Source organism: Harpia harpyja, chromosome Z, assembly GCF_026419915.1.
Source record: "Harpia harpyja isolate bHarHar1 chromosome Z, bHarHar1 primary haplotype, whole genome shotgun sequence".
NCBI classification, from domain to species: domain Eukaryota; kingdom Metazoa; phylum Chordata; class Aves; order Accipitriformes; family Accipitridae; genus Harpia; species Harpia harpyja.
In genome coordinates, this window is record NC_068969.1 from 1,342,119 (window position 1) to 1,367,114 (window position 24,996).

Genomic DNA, 24,996 nt, shown 5'->3' on the forward strand with positions numbered 1-24,996 from the left:
TTATTTTGAGACAGATCAAGATGCAATGAAATATTTGTACATCCATGATGCACTGTTTTTTTCTACAGTGTTTTAAATTAGGCCCTAATTGAAAAAAAAATGGTGATCAGCAACCCAAATATCTAGAGATTTCTGTGTAGGAGAGACTATTTCATTATATGAAGCTTAGAAAAGCTAAGTGGTACCTTTACATGCTTTTATACAACTATCCCATGCCATCTGTGTTTCTAGCAGAGTTCACTATATCTGAACTGGAAAGAGTTTAGCATGTGAAATACTATCTGCTGAAAGTTAACGTTCTCAGATGACAATAGTTATTTCCTAAGTGGAGTAGGATTCTGTAAAAAACAGAGGGCATAAATATTGAGGGCGTAAGTATTGCAGGATATATTTGAGCCTTAAATTTCATTTTTAAGGGAAGAGAAAAATATATGAACTCACGTATTTTCTCACCTCTTGCCCATTCCAGGCTGTACCTGTGCCATCAGTAGATGCAGTACAAGTAACAGATGTTAACTTTCCAGCATTGAACATGTTCATTGTTGGACAGATAAGCCATGACAACTATTTTGCCTACAATAAAATAAGAGTTAGAAGACAAAACATAATTAAATAGAACCAAAAGCTTTGATTCTCCACAAGCTCTGTTCAGCAAAGTGTTTAAAGATGTGGAGCTCAGTACACCCGGAAAAATACCATGCCCTTTAGACAGCATATTACTAAGTATTATTAAATGACTGCATGTGTGAAAGTTTCCCCCTTAGACTGTTATGTTATGGATGATTAACAATTGAGATTTTACTGTAGGCTCAAGAAACAGATTTGCAATATTAATAGGTATGTAACAGGTTGGTGTGCAGATACACACCTAAATATTTTCTCAAATTGGTTCATGGTCAGGGAAGATGGGAAAAAGACTTTAAAAATTATGCCATTTCTTCACCACTGTAGATGATGTAATGAGATATGCTAATGAGATAAGGTTTTGCATCACCATCTTTTATGTAAACTCTTTTTTAGGGTTGGTAAGGGAGTGTTACAGTTAGGCACTTCATAAAGGAAAACAAACAGAGCTCTATTTTTAGTCTTCTGAGAATATAATGCACAAATGCCATTTTTCCAGAGGTGATTCGTTGAGTTTCCACATTTCCACTTATGGTCAGCAAAGCTTTTAAAAGAAACACCAATATGGATTTGCATCCTAAATTCAGGTGTTGTATCTGATACCTAACATAAAATTTATAGGTAGCTTCTTTTAATATGCATCTTTGAGAACTTCATCAAAACTCAATTAATTCCAACTAAGCATTTTGAAAACTGTTACCTACCGTGAGACAAGTAACCAAACAAAACTCTGTTTTCTCTACTGCCTAAGCCTAAACCATGGTGAATATACCCCTCCAGTTCCTTTCCTTCAGATTTTTAGACTTTTTACTGGACACAATATTTACTGGAACTGTTATTGCTTGGGTGGTTCGTGTGTCTGTCCAGTCACCAGCCTACTATCACAGACACTACTTGGGTATTTTCATTGTACAGTAGTAAAAACCTCAGCAACTCTATACAAGATGTACCTATACAACGTGAATGGTTTCATTTTAGCACTGTACAACCAAACAAAACTGATTTTGATACTTTGGGCATTGAAAGCAGCCTTACTTGCCCAGGGAACTGCTCTCTGAAGTGTTGTTCCAGAACTCTTGTGCCCCCCCCCCCCCAAAAAAAAGGATTTTAGACACACTGAAGCCAATTCAAAGTATTTAACATATTTTGCTGTCAAGGAAGCAGTAACAGATTGAATCTCTGTTCTGCCACTAAAGCCCCAGTTCTTTGAACCATTGCTGTTACACATTCAAAGAAACTGTAAATGTAAGCGTAGGCTTGTGGGAGGATTTTCAAAACAAATCATTGTGGTCATTGTTGATGTTAACTTTTTCAAGGAAACATGAGAATAAGAATCACTATAATATTATTCTTTTTTTTTTTTTTTTTTAAAATGAAAGAGGTCATAACTATATACCGTGCAATGAAGGGTAGTAAGAATACCATCATGTACAAAATTAATTTGATATTGAAAATAGTAACATCAGTCAGAAGGAACCACACTTCTGTCCCATAAAGATCCCATAAACTGGCCGCTGGTCACTAGGTACAGCACCTCATGCAACAGTTTGGGGTTTTTTTTTGTACCTCCCACTATTTGCTGGCTGGTAATGGCTGCAGGACAGCTGTACAGACTCCCTGAGGAATGTGTTACCAACCTGTTTTGGCTGGTACTTGTGCAGGTTTTCACTTTGTGTGTGCCAACACAAGGTGTACTGGTTGTCATTTCTTGATACCGAAAGTTATACACCCATGTTTGGAGACAGGTATCGTGCTCCACCTGTATACAGGAAAAGTATTCTGCTGCGTGAGTATACTGATGTGGTGACATTAAAATACACTGCCAATTCACTGGGTGATTTTGGTAAAATGCAATCCAATTCACTGGATGAATTTGGCTAAAGGAGATGCAACAGGCACATGCTGAAGGCAACCACTGCGGGCACAGCTTCGTGCTACCAGAGACGCCCAGCAGCAAGCGTCCCAGTCCCCGGAGTGGGATGACTTTGCAGGTGCTCAGAGTCTGTAAGGAGCTCTCCAGTGCGAGCAAAGGGCCAGGTCACAAAAGCAGAAGGGATAGGTTTAGTAAAAGTACAGGTCCTGGCTGCATTAGCAAGCACATTGATGTATTGCGAACCGCCTACAACTCGCTCACTACACTTGAAAGGGTAGCAGGTCCAGTTGCAACTGTTGCTGCTTTCATCTTTCATGCTCAGTGTACAAAGAAATGAAGTTTGAAGCTTACGTTTTTTCTCCCTTATCTCCTCTGTCCCTAGAGGGGCTTTACTCAAGACTTTGATTTCCTCCAAAGCACCTAAAGTAAAATCGAGTGAATTTGGTGGTAGCAGCTTGTCAACGAAACTGCCATCAGGTTTTGCTGGTCTTGGCTAAAAGCGGCATTGCATAAAATTCCTCTGCTAATAAGCATTTCCCATCCTACCTGGAAGTTACGGACCTGAAGCTGACTTGCCAATCTCACTAATCAGGGTGCTATACCTCTGAGATGAGAGACGTGGTGGCTGAATTTTCCAGTGATCTTGCAGCCAGCAGTATTGTGGAGCCATGGGGCGGCTGTTTCAGCATGGTGGGGGGAGGCAGTGAAGCTGGGGGCACCCCGAGTTCGCTCCTGCGCTGGAGGGTGTCATGGTGCTTCCCAGCTCAGCAGCAAGGGCAAGCACTGGCCCCAGTTTGCTGGGAAACAGCTGGTGCCGGGGACCTTGCAAAGGGCAGCACGATGGAACCACCTGGAAGGGCTTTTGCTCGCTCCCCTTGACAGTCCTCCCTCACTTCTGCTATGGCACACCATCGGGGAGGGTCACCGAGCAAGCTGATGAGCTGTGAGCCCATCTCTGTAGCACAAACGCCAAGGCTAAAGGTGGGGACCCCCCCCACCCCAAACAAACCCAAACCACGTTTCTGATCTGCCTTTTTGGTGGTCTCACTGGGTTTCGCCCAGCTTCTGTATCCTGAGAAGGAACCTGAGATTAGATAGCTACGAGTGTTGGGCAACATCTGCCTGCTACAAAATGTGGTGGTTTGCACCCAAACTGGGAAGCTCAGGATGTATGAACAGACCCTGACAAGCAGGTTGGCAGGAAGAGCAGAGCCCAGGTCTCCTGAGTGGTAATCCTGCCTGTTGGGCATATTCCCTTCCCCATAGCCTCTGGGCCATGCAGAACTCATGTTAAAGCTTGCACAGGTTATATTTTTCATGTTCAGTAAAATTTGACTCAATTTGTGCCAAAAACTTTCAGGATTCTCCCTCCCCTGTCCCCCATGAGTTATGTTTCCTTGAAAAACCACAACCCTCTCTAAGTACCTTAGAAATGCACCATAAGCATTAAGCCAATGCTAGACAATAATAAATGAGGCAAAATTATATGCCAGGATGTGCTGGTGATAATGTTTTCCACCGAAGACAGGAGCAGTGAAATTTTCCAGCATAACAACAGAGGCACTGTTCCCCTCGCCCCGCGCGATACACAAGTGAACTCTACCTTACCACCCCGCTCCTGTGCAGCCCTGCAAACCTTCACCCATCCGATAATGTCCCATAGGTGACACATGAAGCCGCCTGCATAGTGCACCGAGGTTGGCCAGCTCAGCGATGGCTGACCTTTAAATCCATCTTGCCTTGTCTGCGTGCCCAAGAGGAAATCACATGTGTGGCACGAGCCTGACCCAGAAATATTGCAGGGAGTAGGATATTTTGTGCGAATAAGGAAGGGCAGGGTCTGCAAGATGAATCACCGAAACAATAATTATCCTGAGGAAAAACCTTGGAGGGTGGATTAACTGTGATAACTGCCCTTTCAAGGTAACAACAATGCGAGCCGTCAGCTCTTCTCAACTGCGAGGAACAGAAAATGCTTTAGCACAAAACATAAAAATAAAAATTATGGAAGTTCGTAAGAAGAGATTGGCCAAGGAGGCATCCTTCACTTCCCAACTGCTCTGACTTCAGCCTGCAATTGTTATACAATCTGCCACAAGAATTGCTCCAAAAATTATTTTTAGCATACCAGTAGCTTTCAGTGAAAATAAATAAAGGGACAGACAGTTGCTATAAAGACAGGAAATAAACTTTAGAAACTCTTTAGCTTTTGGCTAAGCAGGGCAACTGAATTACACAGTTCCTGAGCATGATAGTCTCAGATAAGATGAACTCCAAATGATAGTTTCTTTTCTTTCCTCTGATCAGCTCAGTTATAGCGTAACGGTCGGTGCTTTGTGATTGCTCCACACCTGGAGTGAACACCAAAGCCAGGAATCTCGGGGTGCTGCAGTCTCTGGTACACACTTCCCATGGTTGTATCAAATATGACTGCGATGTGCAGACACAGGGTTCGCAGCCAGCAACTCCCTTAACAGTCGCTGTAGGGCTATGCCTATTCCCTGTCCCCGGAGGCAGCCCCTCCTGGCCATAGCACGTCCCCAGAGCCGTGTCCCCCTCCTTCCCCAGCCCAGGCCTGCTGGTGTGCCCACCCCGCTGCTTGGCTCGGGCGTAGGAGCATCAGTGCCTCCTGAAGGAGTCGGATAGCCCCGCTTGCATGGCACTTAAACTGCTCAGAGGAGCTTCAAGCATCCCAGATACCGTCGGAGCCGTGATGGCAGCGAGGGAGACAGGACACGACCTTCCACCGGAGATGGGGACGGGCGGCAGCACCTCCGGCCGCTGCAGAGCCAGTGCGGGGAGCAGGGGCAGGCAGATAATGCCTGCCCAGGCAAACCATTGGTAATAACGATCTGCTGCTAATCAAACATTCGCTGCACTGAAGGAGGAAAAAGTAAAGCCTAATTTTGTCTCCCAAGTGAAACAATATTCAGATTTTTGTTAATGAGCCAACCTTGTGTTCAGCCTTGGCTACCTGAGCTAAAAGTTCCTAGCTACCATGTTGTCAAACAGAGCTGATCTCCCAGAGGAGACAATATTTTGCTGCCTTTCAGTTTTTCAACCAGTTATCCCCCTCAAGTCTGCCTTGAATCAGAGCTGCCACAGCCCTTGTCTGTGCTTCGCCGAAGCTGTGCTCCTGGGCTGCCGAAAGCAGTGGCATTGCTTCTGCAAACATTGCCTGGCAGGCACGTCTCGGGGCGAGGGCTGGTGCAAAAAACCCATCTGTGGTCACTCAAGCTCTGCACTGCACCTGAACAGAAAAGCTCATTGCAGTGACACCATTTGGGGTAAATAAACCAGAATTTGGAAGACGAAACCGCAGGCAATCTGTACTCTGCTTCAGAGAGTTGCTGTATACAGAGCACGAGGCCCCATCTGCCCGTGCACGTTCCTCACCAGACGCAGAAGAGGTTCTACCTTGCACGCAATCTGTGCTTACGAGGAATGCGCTGTCAAACTCACGCCAGCCTACGCTGAGGAAAGGCTCCTCCTGCTCTTCTCCGAGACCAGCTGAACGGCTGCCAGCAGCAAACGAGGAGATAGCCACGGAAAGCGAAACCCCACCGCCGAGGAGGAGAGAAAACCTGGAGAAGGTGCTTCTCAGGCACTGCTCTTCCACTCAGGTATTAAGGGCTCAGGCTTACAGTTACCACAAAATTCTTGCACCCTTTGCAACAGAAAGCCAATTTGTGGAATAATTTTAATAATAAAATAAATAAAAGCATTTCCCTGTTCCAGTGTTATGTGGATGCCTTTCCATCTCACTGCTCCTGAACTATGAGAAAGAGTAAATATGGTGGTTGCAACTTACCATTACTAAAACCGTTAACAGTTTTATATACTTCTGCCACAACTTCCTTCTGAACTAGACAGCCAGCATCCTCTCATTGCTCCCCGCAAGCCTTCCCTGAACATCTTGGATGTCTGTTGTCTGGAGATGGGTCCATCAGCACTTAAAGGGTGGTCTGGGGGTAAGGTGAGGTCAAATTACTTAAACAATCCTACTACTTTATTTGCTTGTTTAGCTGTACATGGAGTTCCCTTCTGACCACAGTAACATCCCTCCCCTCTGTTTTTAATTTAAGGTTTAACAAAATGATTTTCATATTTTTATGTCCCCAAAGCATAAAAAAACCATCTTCAGCCACAGCCCTTCAGCTTGGACTCAGTCGTGCCTCACTTAGTGACAGAATGAGAGTAAAACACGTTATCAATCTGAACAGATCAGTTTCCTTTCTGGTGGAGTTGTTTTCAGTGCACTGTGATGTCTATTACAAAAGCCACAGATATAAATGATCAACTGGAAGCTTGAATTAATTTTTCCTCATGTCTAAATTAGGAGAGTGAGTAATTGCTGCAGTAATCGCAAGCAGCCTGTTTATCAATGCCAGTGAATAATTGGCTATTAAACAATAGTGCACTTTGCCTTTGAAAATTCACAACACTCTAACAGGAAGCACACTGCCAGTTTTATATTAGCTTGATGATTGATGAGAGGAGTGGCAGGATTACAAACGCAGTTTGGGGAAAAGCTTTCTGACATGTCCCCCCCAAAAGCATCCCGATGCCTAAAGAGTTATCCTTGCTGCAAGGATAAGCACACAGTGGTCTTAGATTACAGCATCTGAAGTCACAGGGCCAAAATAGCACAAGCCTAATTCTGTAATCAATCACTTCTGATTGCAGGCAGCCAAACAGTGTACCTAGAAACCACAGGCAGGAGCTGCCTGTTGTTTTCTGTTTTTGTACATGTGTCCATCTGCCACCCGGCCATTGCTCTGACCTCACCCTTTGTTCATAGCTGCATCTGGCCCTGTTATCTTCCTTATGCCCTCCCATTTTCCATGCCAAGCCTATCCTCTTCCCACCATGCTCCTCATCCCTTCCTTTAACAACTCTGGATCGAGTCCCTGTCCTCCCAGCATACCACCCTCTCCACCCAGCGGCACTGACCCCTCACCTCTACCTGCTTTTCAGTGCCACCACTGCATTTCTTTCCCCCCCCGGCTGTTTCGGGGCTAGGCATGCTCATCCCAGCACCCGCAGCTCCTCCAGCTCTCAGGACCTCACCTCTGTTCTCTTCCTCTTCTGGGCATCTTCCTTTCCCTGAGCTCCCCGGATCAGGAGCAGACATGGTGCAAATGGTTGGGGATCCTGCCTGTTCATGCTGCTTCCAAAGCTGTTTCTCCTCCTCCCAGATTCCCACATCCACTCTTGGTTGTGTCGGGTTCTGACGTGACAAACCAGTTTCTTGCATTGGCATCTCTGTATCCTTGTGCCTTCAGTTGATCTGCAGCTTTTGTTTGACTCTCTCAGTCACTCTGAAATAGTTAATCTGCTATGTTTTTCACCTAGCACTGCTCTTCCTCACCTCTCCACTGTGCAAATTCTCCCTCTGGTCACTGCTCATCCAGATAATTTAATTAGTTTTTCTTTCCTCCTCTGTTTGCAGACATCTCCTCCCTGTCCTTTTCTCAATTTGAAAATTGCTCATTTGCTTTCAAGCTTCATTTCAGTCCAGTCTAGACTGCCTTCCCAGAGTCTGGCCTACTGACTTCATTTCACTCCCCCCCCCCCCCCGAAGCTATTAACACAACAGCAAATTTATTCTCTCTACCTCTTCGTACCAACTAAGCAGCTGTAAGATCCAGCTGAACCTGAAGAAGTGTATCTGCAACTCTGGCTGATGCAACTTCTCACTTCTCAACCACTTTCTTCTCCTGGCTCCCCTGCTCTCCCAGGAAATACGAGCTGGCTGGTTTTCCTCAACTCTGTGGTAGGGCACTGGTCTGTTCTCCCTTCCAACAGCATGTCCATGCCATCTCAGTTTCTTTCATCACTTTTAATTCTAATTATCCTTAAGTCTCCTCATTTAACCTTGAATTCTGCAACTTCCTCTTCACTAACATCCTTCAGTGTCCCCTTTCTTTAAGATGTACCCAAAGGTCCTCGATTTCCCTCTTGTCCTTCCAGGCACTGTTCCATCCTATAACTCATTGGTGTTTATAGTATCCTCCAACAGTTTCTGCCCCTCACATCTTACTAAAACTTCTCTGGTCGAGGTCTCTCGTATCTTCTTCTTACCAAGATTTCAGTCAGACTCTTCCTCTTTATCTTTCTTCATTTACTTTTAGCACTGTTGACGACAGTCTTCTTGAGATCTTGTTCTCTGGATTCAGCACCCCTCATCCTCTGCCTTCCTTCACTCATTCAGCATGTTTGCCAAGTAGTCGTCTTCACCAGCCTTGAACAGGTCTTGGTTTCTTTTCTCCTACCATCTCATTTCCAGGAGAAAAACACCCACCAAACAAAACAAAATACCCAGACTCATCTCCATGCACAAACTCAGTGACCACCTCTGCAGAGATACCTCCTGTTTTACTGCTCAGCTCCAGACCTGTCCCTTCTATCCAAATACAAAGTAAATGATAAAAATAAAAGATCTTTCTGTAAGGTCATCTCTTATTTAGATCTACTGTTAACTCAGGTTCTTCCTGGCTAAAGCAAAGCTCCTGCCCGTGCCTCCATATAACCCCACTTTCCTTCATTACTGACAGTATGACTACGTGTGTCAGTCACCCAGCAACTCATCATGGCCTCTGATCTCTCTCCTAATGCCCAGTTTATGAATCCTCTCCTTCAAATGAGGTTTAATTCTCTTGATGTTTCCCCACATTGGTTTCTAAGAACCGACAGCCTTTCCCAATGATCCCCTCATTTGAACACTCACCATCTGACATCGTGATTAGACTGCCAGTTTTACTCTTGCTTTGCTCACAGCAATCCAGCACTCTGATGCAGAGTTAGTTTGTCATTGGCATTTTGACATATACTTCTCCTCTTGCATCCCTCTTCTGACACCTCCTCTTTAGCATCAGGCATAAGTCACTTGACTTTGCTTTCAAGGCCCTTTACAACATATTGTCGTTCACTAATAAGAAGCCGCTTTGTGGCTGGTCCACTACAATGGTCTTTATCCCTCACTATTGTATTTCCAAGGAAGCATCTTTCTTCTTCCTGGGTGCTGAATTCCCGCTTAGATCTCCCCATGAATATTTGCAAAAGCACTTCACTCTTCTCCTACAGCCACAGCAGCTGCTCACCAGGCTGATGAGCATGGTTTCCTTTTCACTCTCGTGTCTTCCACCCTCATCTTCTACATACATAATAATGTTTTTTGGAGATGGGAACCTTTTTCTTCTGCATTTGTAAATGATACTGCAGAAGGGCAACCTACTGAATAGGTAGGTCTATATCATTATCAAGAAGCCCTGGCTTGCAAAGCACAACGATCTGTGGATGATGGAATTATCAGTGTCTTCTCCTACCACACCTGCATTATCAAACATACAAATCCCCCCAGGGATCCTTTCAGCCTGTGCCCTCTGCTCAGTTCGAGTACAGTGCTGACACCTTTCAAATGGCCCTTACTCTCTGGTCCACAAGAAAATAATTTCACAGGAGCACAGACTTCCGAGGTGTCTAAAGGGTTTGTGTGTGCGCTTACGTACCCCATGGCCATGGCTCCCAATGCTTCCCAGGAATACTCCAGTAAAGGCTGAATTTCTTGCTGTCTTTTCTGCCTTTCCCTTCTGGTGAGCAGCACAGCAAACTCCCTTACTGACAAGAGCACTCAGTCAAACCAGACCAGCTTTAACATGGCTGGAAAGCCATTTTAACCTGAACCACAAGTTAAAGTTTATGTCTGAAAGTCCCTCCTAGCTCAGAGAGCAGACACCAAGTATCTCGCTTATCCTCTGTGACTATATGACAGTCTTGGACCAACACATGAAGCTTATTAGAAAAACTAACAGTTTTGGCAGGTGGACACTGGAACCAATAATTAAACTGCTGAGTGTCCTCACCTGGCCGTCAGAGATATGACCTCACCTCTAGTTCCAGCCTCGGTGACATCGGAGTGGCCGCACAAGAGCTGCGGCAGGAGGGCAGGGCAGCATTGCTAATGCAGCGTAAAGAAACTTTCGTTTCCTAATGCCGAGTCTGTTCATCTGGCTTAAGCCAGCAAACTCTGCTGAAGCCAGTGAGGCCAGAACACCCCACGACCACCAAAACCCTGGCCCAGACCCCCCCCAGACAATCCCTAGACCTTGTGGCCTGGTACTGATTTGCCTCCATGTTACATCTTCTCAACTGTACAAAGTACATGCTAGGACTCGATCACATTGTCTTCTGGATTGCCAGACCCCCAACAGTTTACAACTATATGTTTAATACCTTTAGTTTATTAACTCCACAACTGCTGCTTGGAAATGTATGACTGGAGGGCTGCGTGGCTCACTCTGAAGACGTTACCAGGCCCATGGTAAACAGATGTGCTTTAAGCGCCTGTACAAGCAACCTTTCCAAAAACATGAATTATCTTAGTCAAGCGTTTTCCATGAACGCATTTTTGACAGATCAGTTAATACTGTTTACATAATTTTAAACTAAATATTGACTGCAAACCTATTTTGCCTTACATCTTGACATAAAATATATCTCTGTATAGGTAGATAGGGAAAAGTTCCTGGCTTTGCAAGCAGATAGGAAATTATTTATAAGAGCCCTGATATCTGCAATCCAATACCCTTTCCTAGGGTTCACAGAATTCCCCCAAAGCTCTCCTATTAGCAAAGGCTGTTTGAACAAACTTGGCTGGAAACCAAAATCTAGTTCAGTACTTTTCCTTTTTTTTTTTTTTTTTTTTTTACCTGCTGTGCTATTTTAAGACCAGTTTTATGGTTACAGTTTAGGCAATGGCTAAAATGGAAGGGAAAAAAAATGACAATATTTCATAAAGTCTGTGTGCCTTGCTCATAACTCTCACACCATGGCATTACTGTGGCCTTATGCACTCCTAGTGACACCATGACATCAGCCTTGTAAAAGTGTGTCTCAAATCTTTGTATAGAGGAAAAAAGGGAAGCTTCATTTTGGAAAAAGGCAGGTTTGGAGTTCTATCCTTTTAACTCTAGCTGTAATTTTAGTGATATTAATCTTATCAATAGTAGTAATAGTCTCAAAATGACTTCTGCTGATTGTCATATTTGTAAATATGTGTTAGTCCAAGGTCAATCTTCATCAGAACAAAAAGTAGACCTGTGTCTTCCTGTGCCTTCCTCCCCATCATTCCACTTTCTCCACCCTTTCTCTCCTTCCTGCCGTGAACATGAGTTTGCTTCCCCTGATCTCCACATGATTTCCTCATGCTATTTGTTACCCCTTCCCATACACAATTTTGTGACTCCGCCCTGCACACATTCAGGGAATAGACAACACCCTTGTTGTCCACGCTGCTGTTCTCCACCCAGCCACACAAGCTATCTGCTTTGCACATCACCACGCTCGCAGTCAGTTTGTCCAACAAAGAGCTCATGTTGCAGCGACCAGTGTCAAGCACAGCTCTGCTTCATCCTTCTCACTCACTGCCCCAGTGCTGCGAGCAACTGTCAAGAGTTCAGCATATTCTGTGGCAAATCACTGGTACCCAGCAGGTTTTGTCACCAGAAGACACGCCAGCAGGACTTCTGTATTCAGGACCAGCTGGCCGCGGCTAGCAAAGACGCACGTTTCACATCCCGTTTTGCAACGCAGCTCTCTTTCCTCCATGCGTGCTGTTGCCTACTCCATCTCTCTGTCGGCTTGGGGAGAATCTGATGGCTTTGGAAATACCTTCTTTTAACAGCATCTGTCGCTCTCTGGTTCTTACGCTGCCTGGAAGACTGTGTCATGTTTGCTGGATCAGATCCATGGTGTTTAAGACCTTTCTTTGGCAACGAATAATCTGCTTTGACAGTTCATCTTTTCACCTCTGTGTCCATTAATAAATGCATAAAGGAAATGTCAGGGCTTGGGTTTTTTGTTTTTTTTTTTTTTTTTCTTTTTCCCCAAAAAAGGCAAAAATAGTATTTGCCTAAGTGCATGTTGTGATAACTAAGGAATATTATTTTTTTCAAATGCAACACATTCCCCAGTGTGTTTGTAGCGAGTAACTTGTTATGGGGAAGAATAAGAAAAGTCTTCCAAAGAAACTGTGCAGTAAAAAAAAAAAAAAAAAAACAACCCTGGATGAGCAGCATCCCTGTGAACAAATAGCTGTGTTTATACCAGTCAGAGGACAAAAGGTGAAAAGAGAAAAAAATGAGCCATTGTAGAACTGGAGGTCTCTACGTGACGTGCAGTGGGCACCTGGTAACACTTGCACACTGCTTGAGGGCATAGGAGATGCAGACTAGTGGGATTCATGTACTTGGCTCAGAATGACTGACAAAAAGAGGTCTGTTTCTCCAAATCACCCAAACAGAGCTACTCTTTCCTTTCCCCAAATCCTTTGCCAATTTCTGGTCATCCATCTCCCTCCTCACCTAGCTCCTATAACACTCTGAGCCCATCAGTTATTAATGAGATGAAGTTGCAGGTAATTAGCTCCCTGATACATGTGCTTGCCTAAACTACTTCTGCCTGCTGGCTTGCACTAATTGCTGAGGTCACCACCTGCCTGGCTTGGATGGGGCTCACCTGGAGCAGACCTCAGCGGGACCTGGGGGTCTGAGCTTCCCTCTCAAAGGGTGTAAACCTCCTCTGGGTTTCTCAGACCCCTGCCCTGAGCTTGCCAGATACCTGTTCACATCACCAAGCCAATTGACCACAAGGCGATTGACCACAACAAGGCAGGTGTCGCCTTTTTATTGCCGCAAGGGTGCAAAACCAGACAAGACTTGCTCTGGAAACCTGCCCCGGTCCGGCGGCGCGGTCAGCCCCGCCAGGCAGGGAAGGCGGCTCTCGCCCTTCCTGAGCTCTGACCCACCGCAGCTCCTTATTCCTTGCAGAGAGAAGCCCTGCAGAGGGCTATTTATTGCTCATTTTGCAGTCCCATGAATACATCTGTAAACTGAGAAGTTACTGTGGTTGCTGATGATATGCTGTATTGCAGGAGTGGGCCAAGAAGAGCCCAGGAAATTAACTGGCTTTGCGAATGTTGTTTGTTTATTTATTGTATTTTTTTAAGCACCCTTTTAGGAGGTAGGAGATTCTTAATACAGGCAGCATCGGTATATTAACCTCACATTTTTTGCTGCTGAAAGGACTCTCTAGTCTGACTTCTACAGGAGATGTTTTGACAACAAAACAGTGCGGCTATGATTAGTCTGATAAAAGGGAGCCAGAGTTGGAGTATTGATGGTATGTGCATCTAGGATCTAGTTACAAAATGGGCTTTTAACCACACTCTCCCTTGTGAATTCATGTTATCAGAGGCCATCTTAAAAAAAAAAAACCAACAAAAAAGACAACCTTTCTTTTTCATCTTACGTGGGTACGTTTCTTGTATTTCTTCATGCTTATGAAAAATGAGACATTAATAACCTTGACCATCACCACACACTGAGCAGACAGGCACCGTGCAAACTTCCTTACTTAGCTTCACTAACCCATGCCAGTACAGAAACCAGCAGTTTCGTAGGAGTGAATCTCCTACGAAAAGGAGAAGCAGCAGTGAGTCTCTTGAACTAGAGGGAACTATTGGATCCAGCTGTGGTTTTGTGAGGGGAGTGCAGGAGGATTGTATTGAGACCAACAGACTGTTCAAGCTTCTTTTTTTGATCCAATTTATTTTGAGAGTACATTTGCAGAGCTGATTAGCCAGCGTACTAAATCATTGCGCTGCCTAACCCCCAAAAGCAACCCTGACAAACAATTAACAATAGAAACACCATTGTGGCAACAAGTGATGGATGGCTCAAGGGTGTAGCTTGGGCCTACTCTTTGTTCAGAAGAAAGCTGCTGCTGCTAAATAAAGACATGGGTAGTAAAAGGTGAGAGCGAACAGATCATATCTGGAATAAAACTATTCGCTCTGCTTGAGGGTAAGTTTCCTCACAGCAGTGAGCATCTCAGGAGAGACAGGCAAGCGCCGTGGCTCAGAGCGGGCTACAAAAGTCAGAAACTGCCATGCACCAACCCTCCTTCTGCCATAGCCTGGGATGAAACAGTCTCTCAAGGGTTCTCCTCTTCCACTGTGGGCAAAACACGGCGTCTGCTGGCCTGCAGGCTGGGCGGTGGGGTGGGCTGGCTGTTCTCTCCCAGGATACACACACAAGACTCGTACATAGGACCTGTAATTTCAGGCCGGCGGAGACCCTCTGCCTCGCTCTGGCCTCCCACATTCTCCGGAGCTCCACGGTGAATGCCCGGCGGGGTATCCCGGTCTGTCTGCCAGCCCGCGCCAAGCAAGAGCTGCATCCCGGTCCGGCCAGGCTGCCTGATGTCTGCTCGAAGGGCTGCTGACCACACACCGGGTGCATTCCCCAGGAGCAGGGCGAGCCTGGCTCTCCCAGCTGCCTCGGACTCTTTCTTGCAGAGTCAGACCAATGTGCCTGCCGCTTTCTGACGATGCGGACCGCGGCGCTTCATGAAGTAGCAAGAGCTGCCTCGTAAGCTCCTGCAAAGAGACCACAGAGTTCTTCCAAGTGAAGAATCCAGAGAGCTGTATTTCTACCTGCAGACATCTTCTTATGAACCAGGAGCTCTGGGATTTCTCTTTAACCCTTTTAAGACCACAGTTTCAAGTTCATTTCTATTGCCATGGGCAATCTCCCGATTCCTACTTTTCTGTCATTAATTTCTAATCGTTGTTCCAAGTTTTGTGTTAATTCGCCAATTTGCCTAAAACTGATTGCTGTACTCCTCTGTTAAGAGAAACAGAATAATTTCTCATAATGCCTCATATTGATTTTATTATGCAGCAGATTAGAAAGTAATAAATACATAGTGTAAAAAAGGAAGCTGGATACATGCGCACTGTAAACCAGGTGGTAGGTAAAGATTACTTACTATAGACCACTGGAAAGACCACATGGTTGGAAGGACCATTTAAGGTCTACAACATTTTAAACGGTGATTAAAATGTTTGAGAAACTTTGCCAAACAAGACAAACCACCCTTCTGTAATCTGCACAGGAATGTTATTTTATGTATGCTTCACATGCGCATGCACACATGCACACAGGCTCACATGTATCTAGGTCACAATTTTTTTAGGAACAGGGTAAGAGAAAGTCATTGATTGGTCCAGTAAATTATTTATCTTCATTTTCTGAGGAGGCTTTGCCATTTTCCGCTCTTACTGAACCCTGAGAAAACAATTTGCTCAGCCTTGACCTATCCCACCCCCCTGCGCTGTGTTTAAACGGATGACTTGCTGAGGTTGAATTAGGCAAAATATCTCTAGCTTCAGCATCAGCAATACAAAAAAAAAAGCAAAAATGAAGCCTAAAGAGCTCCTAGACTGTGATTATGTGCCAGATCACCATAGCGGGCAACACGGACCGAAACTCTGAAGCAAATTTAAAATGCCCTCCCCATTATTTTAGTGTTCAGAGGTTCACTTTGGGGGTAGATTTGTTCTTTGGAAAGCAGGTTTAGTTTCAGGATGAGACTCCTGAGACTTTTTGCGCCCATTTCTTCTCAAGGACTATTGAACCAGCGTGACCGATTGTACTAAGAGGAGCAAAAAAAGCAACAACCCCCACCTCCACCCTGTGTCCCCGAGTCCTCTTCAGCAGCAGCTCTATTGCTCATCTGCAGTATTTTGGTGGCTGTTTTGGATGGCCCTAGCCCTTAGGAGCCCACGCGGTGGATCAGGACATCGTTGTGCTGAGCTATATACAGACCAAAAAATAAAAACCTTAATTCACAAATCCGCACAGGCAAAATACAGGCTTTAGTGACTGGCGGCAATGACAGGGCACGTTCTGACACTTGGAAAATTTCTGCTTGATGTGCAAAGAGGGCAGCGCGCTGAGCACATCCACATTTCCTTACAGAGCTGATAAAACTTACGTTATACTACTGCTTCATGCAGGACCACCCCACCTTGCCTAAACCACTGGCCTGCATACCTCACAGGAGGTGAACAGCCCTGCATGTGTTGCTGCAGGAGCGCGTTGTGTGCAGGGTACGCCAGTTCTCCAAAATCCTCTGGGTGTTGCACACCCGTGCCCATCGCTGCCCCGCACACGCAGCCGGCGGTGCACAGTGCAAGGTGCCTGTCCCAGCAGGACAGCTGGGGCTGGGCTCACTTCTAGCATCAACACAGTATGTTTCTTGCCGATCTAAGGCGATGACAGACAAACACGAACCGGAATAATGCCTTTCTGCCTCTCTCTTACTAGCGCTTTCCTTTTCTGGGGGGGGGGTGGTTTCCCCTCCCTCCGAAAGAGGACGTGCGCTAAGCCTTGAATTTACTTCCCATTAAAATACGCTGCCTTGTGTTCGTACGGATAGGCTGTGCCCTCTGGCCCGGGCGCGCTCCAAGGGCTAGGCGCCTGCTTTATTCCACTCCAGGCTGCGAAAACCTCGGGGCAGCAGCTCCCACCGCCCCAAAACGCCCTGCAGGCGCCGGGGGCTGCCCGCCCCGCCCGCGGGGGGCTGCCTCTGCTGCCCCCGCCGCGGCCGCCAGGGGGCGCTCTGGTAAAGAGTTTGCGGGCCGGGCCGGGCTCTGCCCGCGGGGCTCGGGGCGCCGCTTCACCCCCCCCCCCCCACCCCCCCCCCTCCCCAAATTTCGTGTGGTTCTCCACGCAGGGGCTGGGCCCGGCCGGCCGGTGGCTGGCTCCGGCTGCCCGTGGGAAGGACGGTCCGGCCCGCCGTGGGAGGCTGCCGGGGGTAAAGGGGATGCGAAAGCATGTGCGGGACCGGGAAACACTGAGCGACGGAGGGGGCGGCGGGGGAGCCCCCTCCCCGGCCCGGGCACTCAGCAGGGACAGCCTTGGCCGGGCTGCCGCCCACCCCCGCTCGGACACCCCCCCCCCCCCTCCCCTTCTGGGGCGGTTCGGGGGAGCGGCGGGGCCGTGCGGGCGAGCCGGCGGGGTCGGGCCGCCGCTCCGCTCGCTGCCCCGCCGGAGGGGCTTCAAACCGGCTTCCAGGAGGGGTCCTGAGGTCCCGCCACCGTTGTTTTGTTTGCAGAAGAACCCTATCAGCAGAACAATTCCCGCACCACACCCCCGTTATCATTTAGGTAACCTCCCTGTTTGAAATATTTTAAGTGGATAATAAAATAGTCACCATATCCGTGTAAATTCCCGCAACGAGAAGCCGGGATACTCCTCTCGGCCGGGCCGGCCCCCCCGTCCCCCCCGTCCCCCCCCCGCGGCAGGAAGGCGGCTCTGCGGAGCGCCCCGGCAGCCGAGGCTTCCCCCGTGGGCTCGGACCCGGCGCGACCAAGTCCCGCAGACACCTCGATGTGAGCCCGCTGCCACGCAGGGGGCCCGGCGGGCCAGCCGGCTAGCGAGTGGCTAAGCGTCCCTCTTTTTGTCGTTAGAAGGATCAATCAGAAAAAAAAAAAAAAAAGCGGAGAGGGCACTGCGGGTACACGGGCAACACGGGGCTTTCTCTTTGCCCGCGGGTGGGTGGGGGGCGGCCACCCCTCCGTACCTGCCGGTACCGCCTAACCCGCCCCGGTGCGGGGCAGAGCGGCGCTCCCGGCCGCGCCGCCGGGGATGCTTTCGGGCTGCCCGGGGCTCGCCCCGCCGCGCCGGTTCATCTCGGCTCGGAAACCGGGAGGGAGAGCAGCAGCACGTTACACGCGGGGAGGCAGAGCGAGGGGAGGAGCGTCGGGGGGGCCGGGGCGAACGCATAAAACCAGCCCCAGGTGCTCGGCAGCCCCGGCGAACGGGCGGCGATCGCGGAGTAAAAACTTCAGCCCCCCCCCCCCCCCCCCGCCCCGACTCCCCGGTGCCGGCCGGCGCGGAGCAGCGCGGGGTGCGGGCCGAGCGCGGCGGCCCCATGCCGCCCGGCGGGCCGGGGCCAGCCCCGGGGGCCCCCCCCGGTGAGACCCCCCGGAGCCCCTGCCGCTTTCCCCCGGGCCGTGCCCGCAGGAGGAGCCGCGCTCTCCGCCCCAGGAGGATCGCTGTGAGCCTCCTTGCAGGCAGGTGATCCGTCTGCCATTCCTGGTTACCCTTCTTCCCACCTCCTCCGCCTTTCTTCCCCCCCCCCCCCCCCCGGCTGGACAACTCCCTCCTTTGGAGAACACGCCCAAGTAGCTGAAGAAGAGAGAAAGGGAGGAAAAAAAAAAAAAAAAGAAAAGAAAAAAAAAAAAACAACCAACAAACGGGGGAGAGAGAGGGAGATAGCGAACACTGAACCTGGGGGGAGCGCCCGGAGCCGCTGGCGCTCAGGAGGATCCCGCAGCCCATACATTGCAGCCGGCAATAAAGCGCTACGTGTGACAGGCATACAAATCCGGGATAGAGGGAAAAGAGAGCGAGAGGGGCAGACGGACAGCCGGAGCGGAGAGCCCCGGGAGAGGGACATGGTGAGTGCCTGCGGGGGCTCGCCAGCGCGCAGCGGCGGGCGGCGCGGGGCGCGGCGGGGGCTGCCCCTCTCGGCCGCGCTGCCGTGACCCGCGGCTGCTCCGCCAGAAACGGCCCCGGGCCGGGAGCGTGGCAGGCATCGTTTCGCACGTTGGGCTGAGACACGGCAAGCCAGGAATATGAACAGGAAAACAAGGCGCTGGATCTTCCACATCTTCCTGAGCCTGGGGATCGTGTATATCAAGATCGGGTAAGTAACTTTTTTTTTTTTTTTTTTTTGGTCTTTCTTTTATAACAATTGCGCGCTCTCTCGCTCTCAGCCGAACCTGCCCAGACCTGTTACTATTTAACTCGGGAAGGCTCAAAAAAAAAAAAAAAAAAAAAAGAAGATGATGGTGGTGGGTGATCACGATTATTTCTTAAGGCACAGGTAGAGCTGTCCCCACACCTTGGACCGACCCTCGGGGGCGCAGCCTCCAGCGGGGCGAGGTGGCGGCCCCGGCGATGTCCGGAGCCGCGAAGGGCCGGGCGGCGGCCCCTGCCGCCGGGGGGCACCCGGGGGACCACCACCACCACCACCACCCCCCCCCCCCCCCCCGGGGCAGCCGGCCCTTCTCCGCCCCCGGACCTGCGGTGTCCCCCCGGCAGTGCTCGCCCCCGCCCGGCTCCCGCAGCTACCTGCCGCCGCCTGCAGCTCGGGGCGGGCCTCCGCTTCCCCGCACGGCAATCCCTCGGCGGCTGCAGCCGGAGGAGACGCCGCCGCCCGCACCGAGCGGGGAAGAGGGCGGCGGGCGGCTCTCCGCTCCCGCAGCATCCCCGGCCCGGCCCGAGCCGCCGCGGCGCTGCCCGTCCAGGTGCGCCCGGCTGCGGGGGTGGGGGGGAAGGCGGCGCAGCCCCGGGGCAGAGAGCTCGGGTTATCCCCCTTCCCTCCCTCCGAGTCTTCAACGGGAGAGGGAAAACCCTCCCGGGCCGTTGCCGTGCGTGGCCCGGACACGCAACGCGGCTGCATGCGCTTTAATTTACGAACGAGGAAGTCGGGTCCCGTTTCGGCAGGAGCCCACGTGTTCCTTATCTCTGCTTTGGCTCTGGAGAGAGGGAGAGGGAAGCGACGGGGGGGAAAAAGGCGTGTGTTTTCCGGGGGCACCTGCCAAAGCCGGGTCCTGCAGCGCGGGAAGGCGGCGGGGTGCTGAGTCCGCCTGCGGGACCAGCCTCCCCCCAGCCGCCCCCGGTGTCTTGTCGTTGCAGGGGCTTTTCCTCTGTGGTGGCCCTGGGAGCCAGCATCATCTGCAACAAGATCCCGGGTCTCGCCCCCCGGCAGCGGGCGATCTGCCAGAGCAGGCCCGACGCTATTATCGTCATCGGGGAAGGGTCCCAGATGGGCATCAACGAGTGCCAGTTCCAGTTTCGCAACGGGCGCTGGAACTGCTCAGCCCTGGGAGAGAGGACCGTCTTCGGGAAGGAGCTGAAAGTGGGTACGTTGCCTCTCTGCTCGCTACCGACCGGCCCCCCACCCGCACGACACCAAGGGGGGGGGCACACGGGGAGTCTCACGGGGCAACCGCTGTTGGCGCTGAGAAAGACTGGCTAGCTTGCATAGCTTGTGCCAGCCAGGGCAGGACCGTCGCCTTCAGCGAGTCCACCTGGACGCTGTGGCTGCTGTTACCAACATGACTGGCATCCGTGCTTCCTCCTCGCAGGGCACCTGCCGCGGCCCTTGCCGCGTTCAGGAAAGCACTTCCCCGTGCGTTAGCTTCCACCGCAGTCCTGCTCCCACAAATCCTTTCTGAAAGGTTTTCCGTTTGTGTGCTCAGGACAGCAGCCTTATTCGTGTACTTAAGGATGTGAAAAAGGTGTTTGGTTCTGGTTACAGGTAGTGGTCAGAGTCCGAATGCTGAGTGGGCTTAGAATGACGCTTCTGGGGTGCAGGCACCTAGTGATACTGGCCTGATGTTCGTACCCCTTGGGACTAAGGTCCAGCAATCAGTCTCATTATTAGAGATTTCCACCACATAGAACAGTTAGTTATTCTAGAGCAACTACACCTAGTGCCCTCACCAGAAAGAGCGGGTGTGTTCTGGTTTGAGATGTCAGGGCATTTACAAAAACTGTTCCTGTCAACAGGCAGAAGATCTCATTTCCAGTTTCCATTTTTTTTTTCAGTTATCAATCACAACAGTACAAAACATATCAAAATTCTTAACTAGAGCAGCATTTATAATGGCAAACACAAATACCTGGGGAAACAGAGCTGAGGTTAACCCTGTGCTGCAAAACACGTTGTAGTGAAGCTTACTCAGTGTTTGTTGATTCCAGAGCACTTCTTAAGATACAAAGACTGAGGAAAAGTGTTTTCCAAATACAGGTATAGCCATTTTTAGAGCCGTTATTGAAAGCTAATCACTCGCAGTACGGCAGTCCGCATCCAGAAGTTGAAGTTGGGATCTGTGTTTTCCAGCCTTGAGGCCTTTGTGCCTCCTCCCCACCCAAAATGTAGATGCAAAACCTGAAAACCCATCAAACAATGTTTCGTGTGATAGAAAACATGGATATTTAATGAGAACGGAAGAAGTGACTGAGAACAGAAGCTAGAAGAGCCCCAAGCAGTCATACAGCAGCTGTGCCCTGGCTTCTAGCTTGCTGGGAAACCCTCTGGACTGGACTGGCTCCAGGCACCGTTTAGTCATATACGGACAGGATACGTCCCTAGTACCTCATTCCTTGCATTCTCATGAAACGCAGAGATACAGCCTTGCCACTCTGCTTTGGAACTCCTGAGAACGCCTGGCATTAACTGAACATATATTTTATCACGTGTGTGCAAGCCAATGTGCGTATTTTCCAAAACTTAGAGATATTTAAGGAAAGAACAGAAAGAGAACAAGACGACTAAATTTGAAAGCCCCATGTGAGTTACCAATCTTTCAACACCTTTGATAATCAAACAGAGTGAGTCAAGTAGGGAATGTAAAAACCACCCTACACGACATTGTGAAACATCTGAAAATGGACCATTTATTCAGATTAGCTCATTGTTTCTATTCCTTGAGCTGAGCTGTTCCTGTCAGTGATCCATGCAAGTGTTTGCCACTTATGTCAGTGAAGAGTCCATTTGGATGGCTGACAGGTTTGGGCTCATTTAGTCTGAGAGTAACATTTCCTTAAACAGAAAATGTGAGAAGGATTTCTTCTTCTCCAACAAATCATAAAACTGCAGAGTTATTGTGGTCTATTGTATAAACATGCACTCAGTTCCTCCCCCCCCTCCCAAAATTGAATTATTTAGCTAGCGGGTTATATTTAGGTCCTTTTAAAGAAAGTCAATATTAAAGGAAGTAGACTTTGATCTGTCTGTGAGGTGATAACTCTTAATACGTTCTATCTATCCATTACGAGGCTAAGATGGATAGGGCAAATTCATCGTTGGTTTCGGAACACAGTCAAGTGTTGAATGGCATCCAAATTATAAAACTCATTTAAAGAATAACCAAAAACTTCAAATTTAAACAGGTTATACATTTATATTTGAAAATGAATTTGGATAAAAATTATGCAGGTTTGAAATCTGCAATGTTGAATTTTACTTGCACACAAGTCATGCACGGTGTCTCAAGGATAAAAATACTTAGGCTCCCAAACACCATGAAATATTATAACATAACCACTCCTGCTCAGGTTGTCTCCTCGTTCTTCCGCTTCTTCCCTATCAGCGTGTATAGAAACCTAGAATATCTGACACAGCTCATCTTTCTACGGCTGTAAGGAAAAAGCATCTGTTCCCTACATTTCTCTCTCTTTCCCTAATATCTCTGTGTTGGGGTGTGCTCTAGGTTACCATTCAGAGAAATAAAGGCTAATATTTCGCTCTGGTTAAAAAGGGCAAAACCTTTGTGCCATAAAGCCCTAAGTCAAATTTGGTGCCCACAGACAGGAGGAGGTCAGGCCTGTGTGCCTTACCCTAAACAGGAAGGAGAGAGAGAGAGATGCGTGACACGAAGGACCGTATACCCTATAGGACGTATTTTAAGGTTACTGTGCACAAGAACGATCCAGGTTAACATTAGGGCAAAGATACTGCACCCTTGTAGCTTTTTTAATTAGCAGCAACAGCTCTAGATTCTCAGTTCTTTGATGTGGGGTATATTACAAAATACTATTCCAACAGCCACTAATACGTTAGTACCTCTTATAGTATTCAAAGGCTGATTATCTTTCTCGGCCAATTGCATCCTTAAAGTTATTACCTCAGAAGTACACGAGGCACCTTTGTCTTGCCGCTTGCAATAAAGTCAGTGGGCCACACATGACCTCATTCCGCTTTCTCGATTAGAGGCTTCGCTCTGCCTCTGGAGTGGCACTGATGTACTCGCTCTGCGATTAGGATATGACTTCAGAATGACAGTAATGTGGCTCGCCTTGCCACTGCACTGCCGAACGCGTGCAGCGAGTGAAGTCTAATATCAATTTGGGAGGATGTGCTTAAGTAACTCTTATGCTAATAGGATTTGCGTGTGTTAGTCCATACAAATAAGTTCCCTTGGATACCACAGATTCTTGTGAACTATTTCCCAACCCATGGTTTTGATGGCACACCGAGCTAAATCTCTTCAGAACCAGGTTTCATTACTTTCACCTTTACTGGGTAATCTGTTTTATGAATGTTATGCAAATGTACCCAGATTATTTAAATTCTCTTGTTGACACTGCAGGGTGATGCAGGCCTAAGTTCTCCTCGTGGCTGTGCCGTTGCGTGGCTGAGGGACCGTGGCGCACTCCTCTGTGCTTCTCCTTTCCTATTTTTAAAATGGCAACAGGGATACTAGCCTTGGTGAAACACTTTGAAGTCAGTAGAAGAAAAGCATCAAACAAAATTTTCCTGTTCTGATCTGTAGCATGTGTGTACCTGTATTTTAACAAACTCACATATAATCCCTCTTCTAGTGATAATTTAGTTGTAGAGTTATAGTAAGCAACCATTTAAATTCATCCATGCTTCATACGGTGTATTTGTGATCACAGGCTTGAGCTTCCAGCTTGTTATAGCATGCTTCCAGCCAGTGCACAGCATATACTCGCCGTTTCTTGTGTCATTTTACCTAGTCTGTCCTTCAAAAGTGAGATTCTTCCCTACTGACATACTGTGGATATCTTTCCATGAGAGCTGGTGACAATAGTGCCAATAACATGAAGCGAAATAACAGAGTAAAAGTGACATCAGTTTACTCCAGCTGAGGGCTTAGTCCATTTAAGACAGGAAATGATAAAGTCGCAATCAAGATCAACACAAGGATTTTTTTTCTAGACAATTCTGTAGACACTTTATTAATAATGTAAAGTCACAAAGAGAATTTTTAAAATAACCGTGGAGATGATGCAATGCTGCAATTATGGACACTTTTAAAAACAAACATACTTGTTTACAGTGGTCAGCAGTTCTGTTCCTGAAGACACCCACAATCAAAACCAAGGTTTTAAAGCAGGATAGGCCAAAAAAATTCCTGCCTACCTCTCTTCAGGTGAAATGTGTCTCAGGCCTAAACATCTGAGCAACCAGACATGCCTTTGACAGAATCTGAAAATCAGATTTGGGCTCTGATGGATCACAGAAAGAGCAAGTGCTATGGCGAAGGCTTTTCAACAGGTGCCTTAGTAGCCCATTTTGCAGTGTGCAACCCGATGAACAGGTAGTCAACAGTAACTTTGCTGTTTGTGATAATCACAAGCCAAGGAGTAACTAACTCAAATAACTGCCTTAGGATATGCACGCATTTCATGGTATCTGGAGGACAGCGCCATATTGGCATCATAGGGCGAAAGCAAAAAACTGTATGTCCTTTTGTCATAACTGAGCAGCATCGCCAGGATTCAATGGGACTTGCCAAGTAAAAATAATACAAGCTGTTTGAGTGCATCTCTACAAAGTGACACAGCAAAGTGGAAAACTCATTTCAGTGCAGATCTATGAAAAGAAAGGCACTACAACCTTGCAGAAGCTGTCATGGACCCTGCATGGGAGAGGATAGAGGGAATCAGCCGAGGGCTATGAAGACATGTGGTGGGTCTCTGAAGAGCTTTACAGCAAAACTGGTTTCAACCAAGTTTTCATCCTGGTCTTTCTAAAAGGCATCAATTCTTTGGTTTCTTTTACACTGAAAAATGTTTCAGTATAATCATGCCAATACCTTCATCCATCTG

General features: G+C 48.2%; 1 protein-coding gene across 2 annotated transcripts in view; it reads left to right on the forward strand.

Annotated features, from left to right (window-relative positions):
• Positions 1-18,608: 18,608 nt before the first annotated feature.
• The window catches only part of WNT7A (Wnt family member 7A), a 40,282-nt gene continuing 33,894 nt past the window's right edge, over positions 18,609-24,996 (forward strand). For both annotated transcript variants that reach the window (XR_008233724.1, XM_052778565.1), the window contains exons 1-2: positions 18,609-19,054; positions 20,050-20,276. Coding sequence is in view for 1 of the 2 variants with exons in the window: in XM_052778565.1 (XP_052634525.1) it covers positions 18,984-19,054; positions 20,050-20,276 (298 nt within the window). In the remaining variant the exon portion in view is untranslated. The remainder of the gene's footprint in view (positions 19,055-20,049; positions 20,277-24,996) is intronic.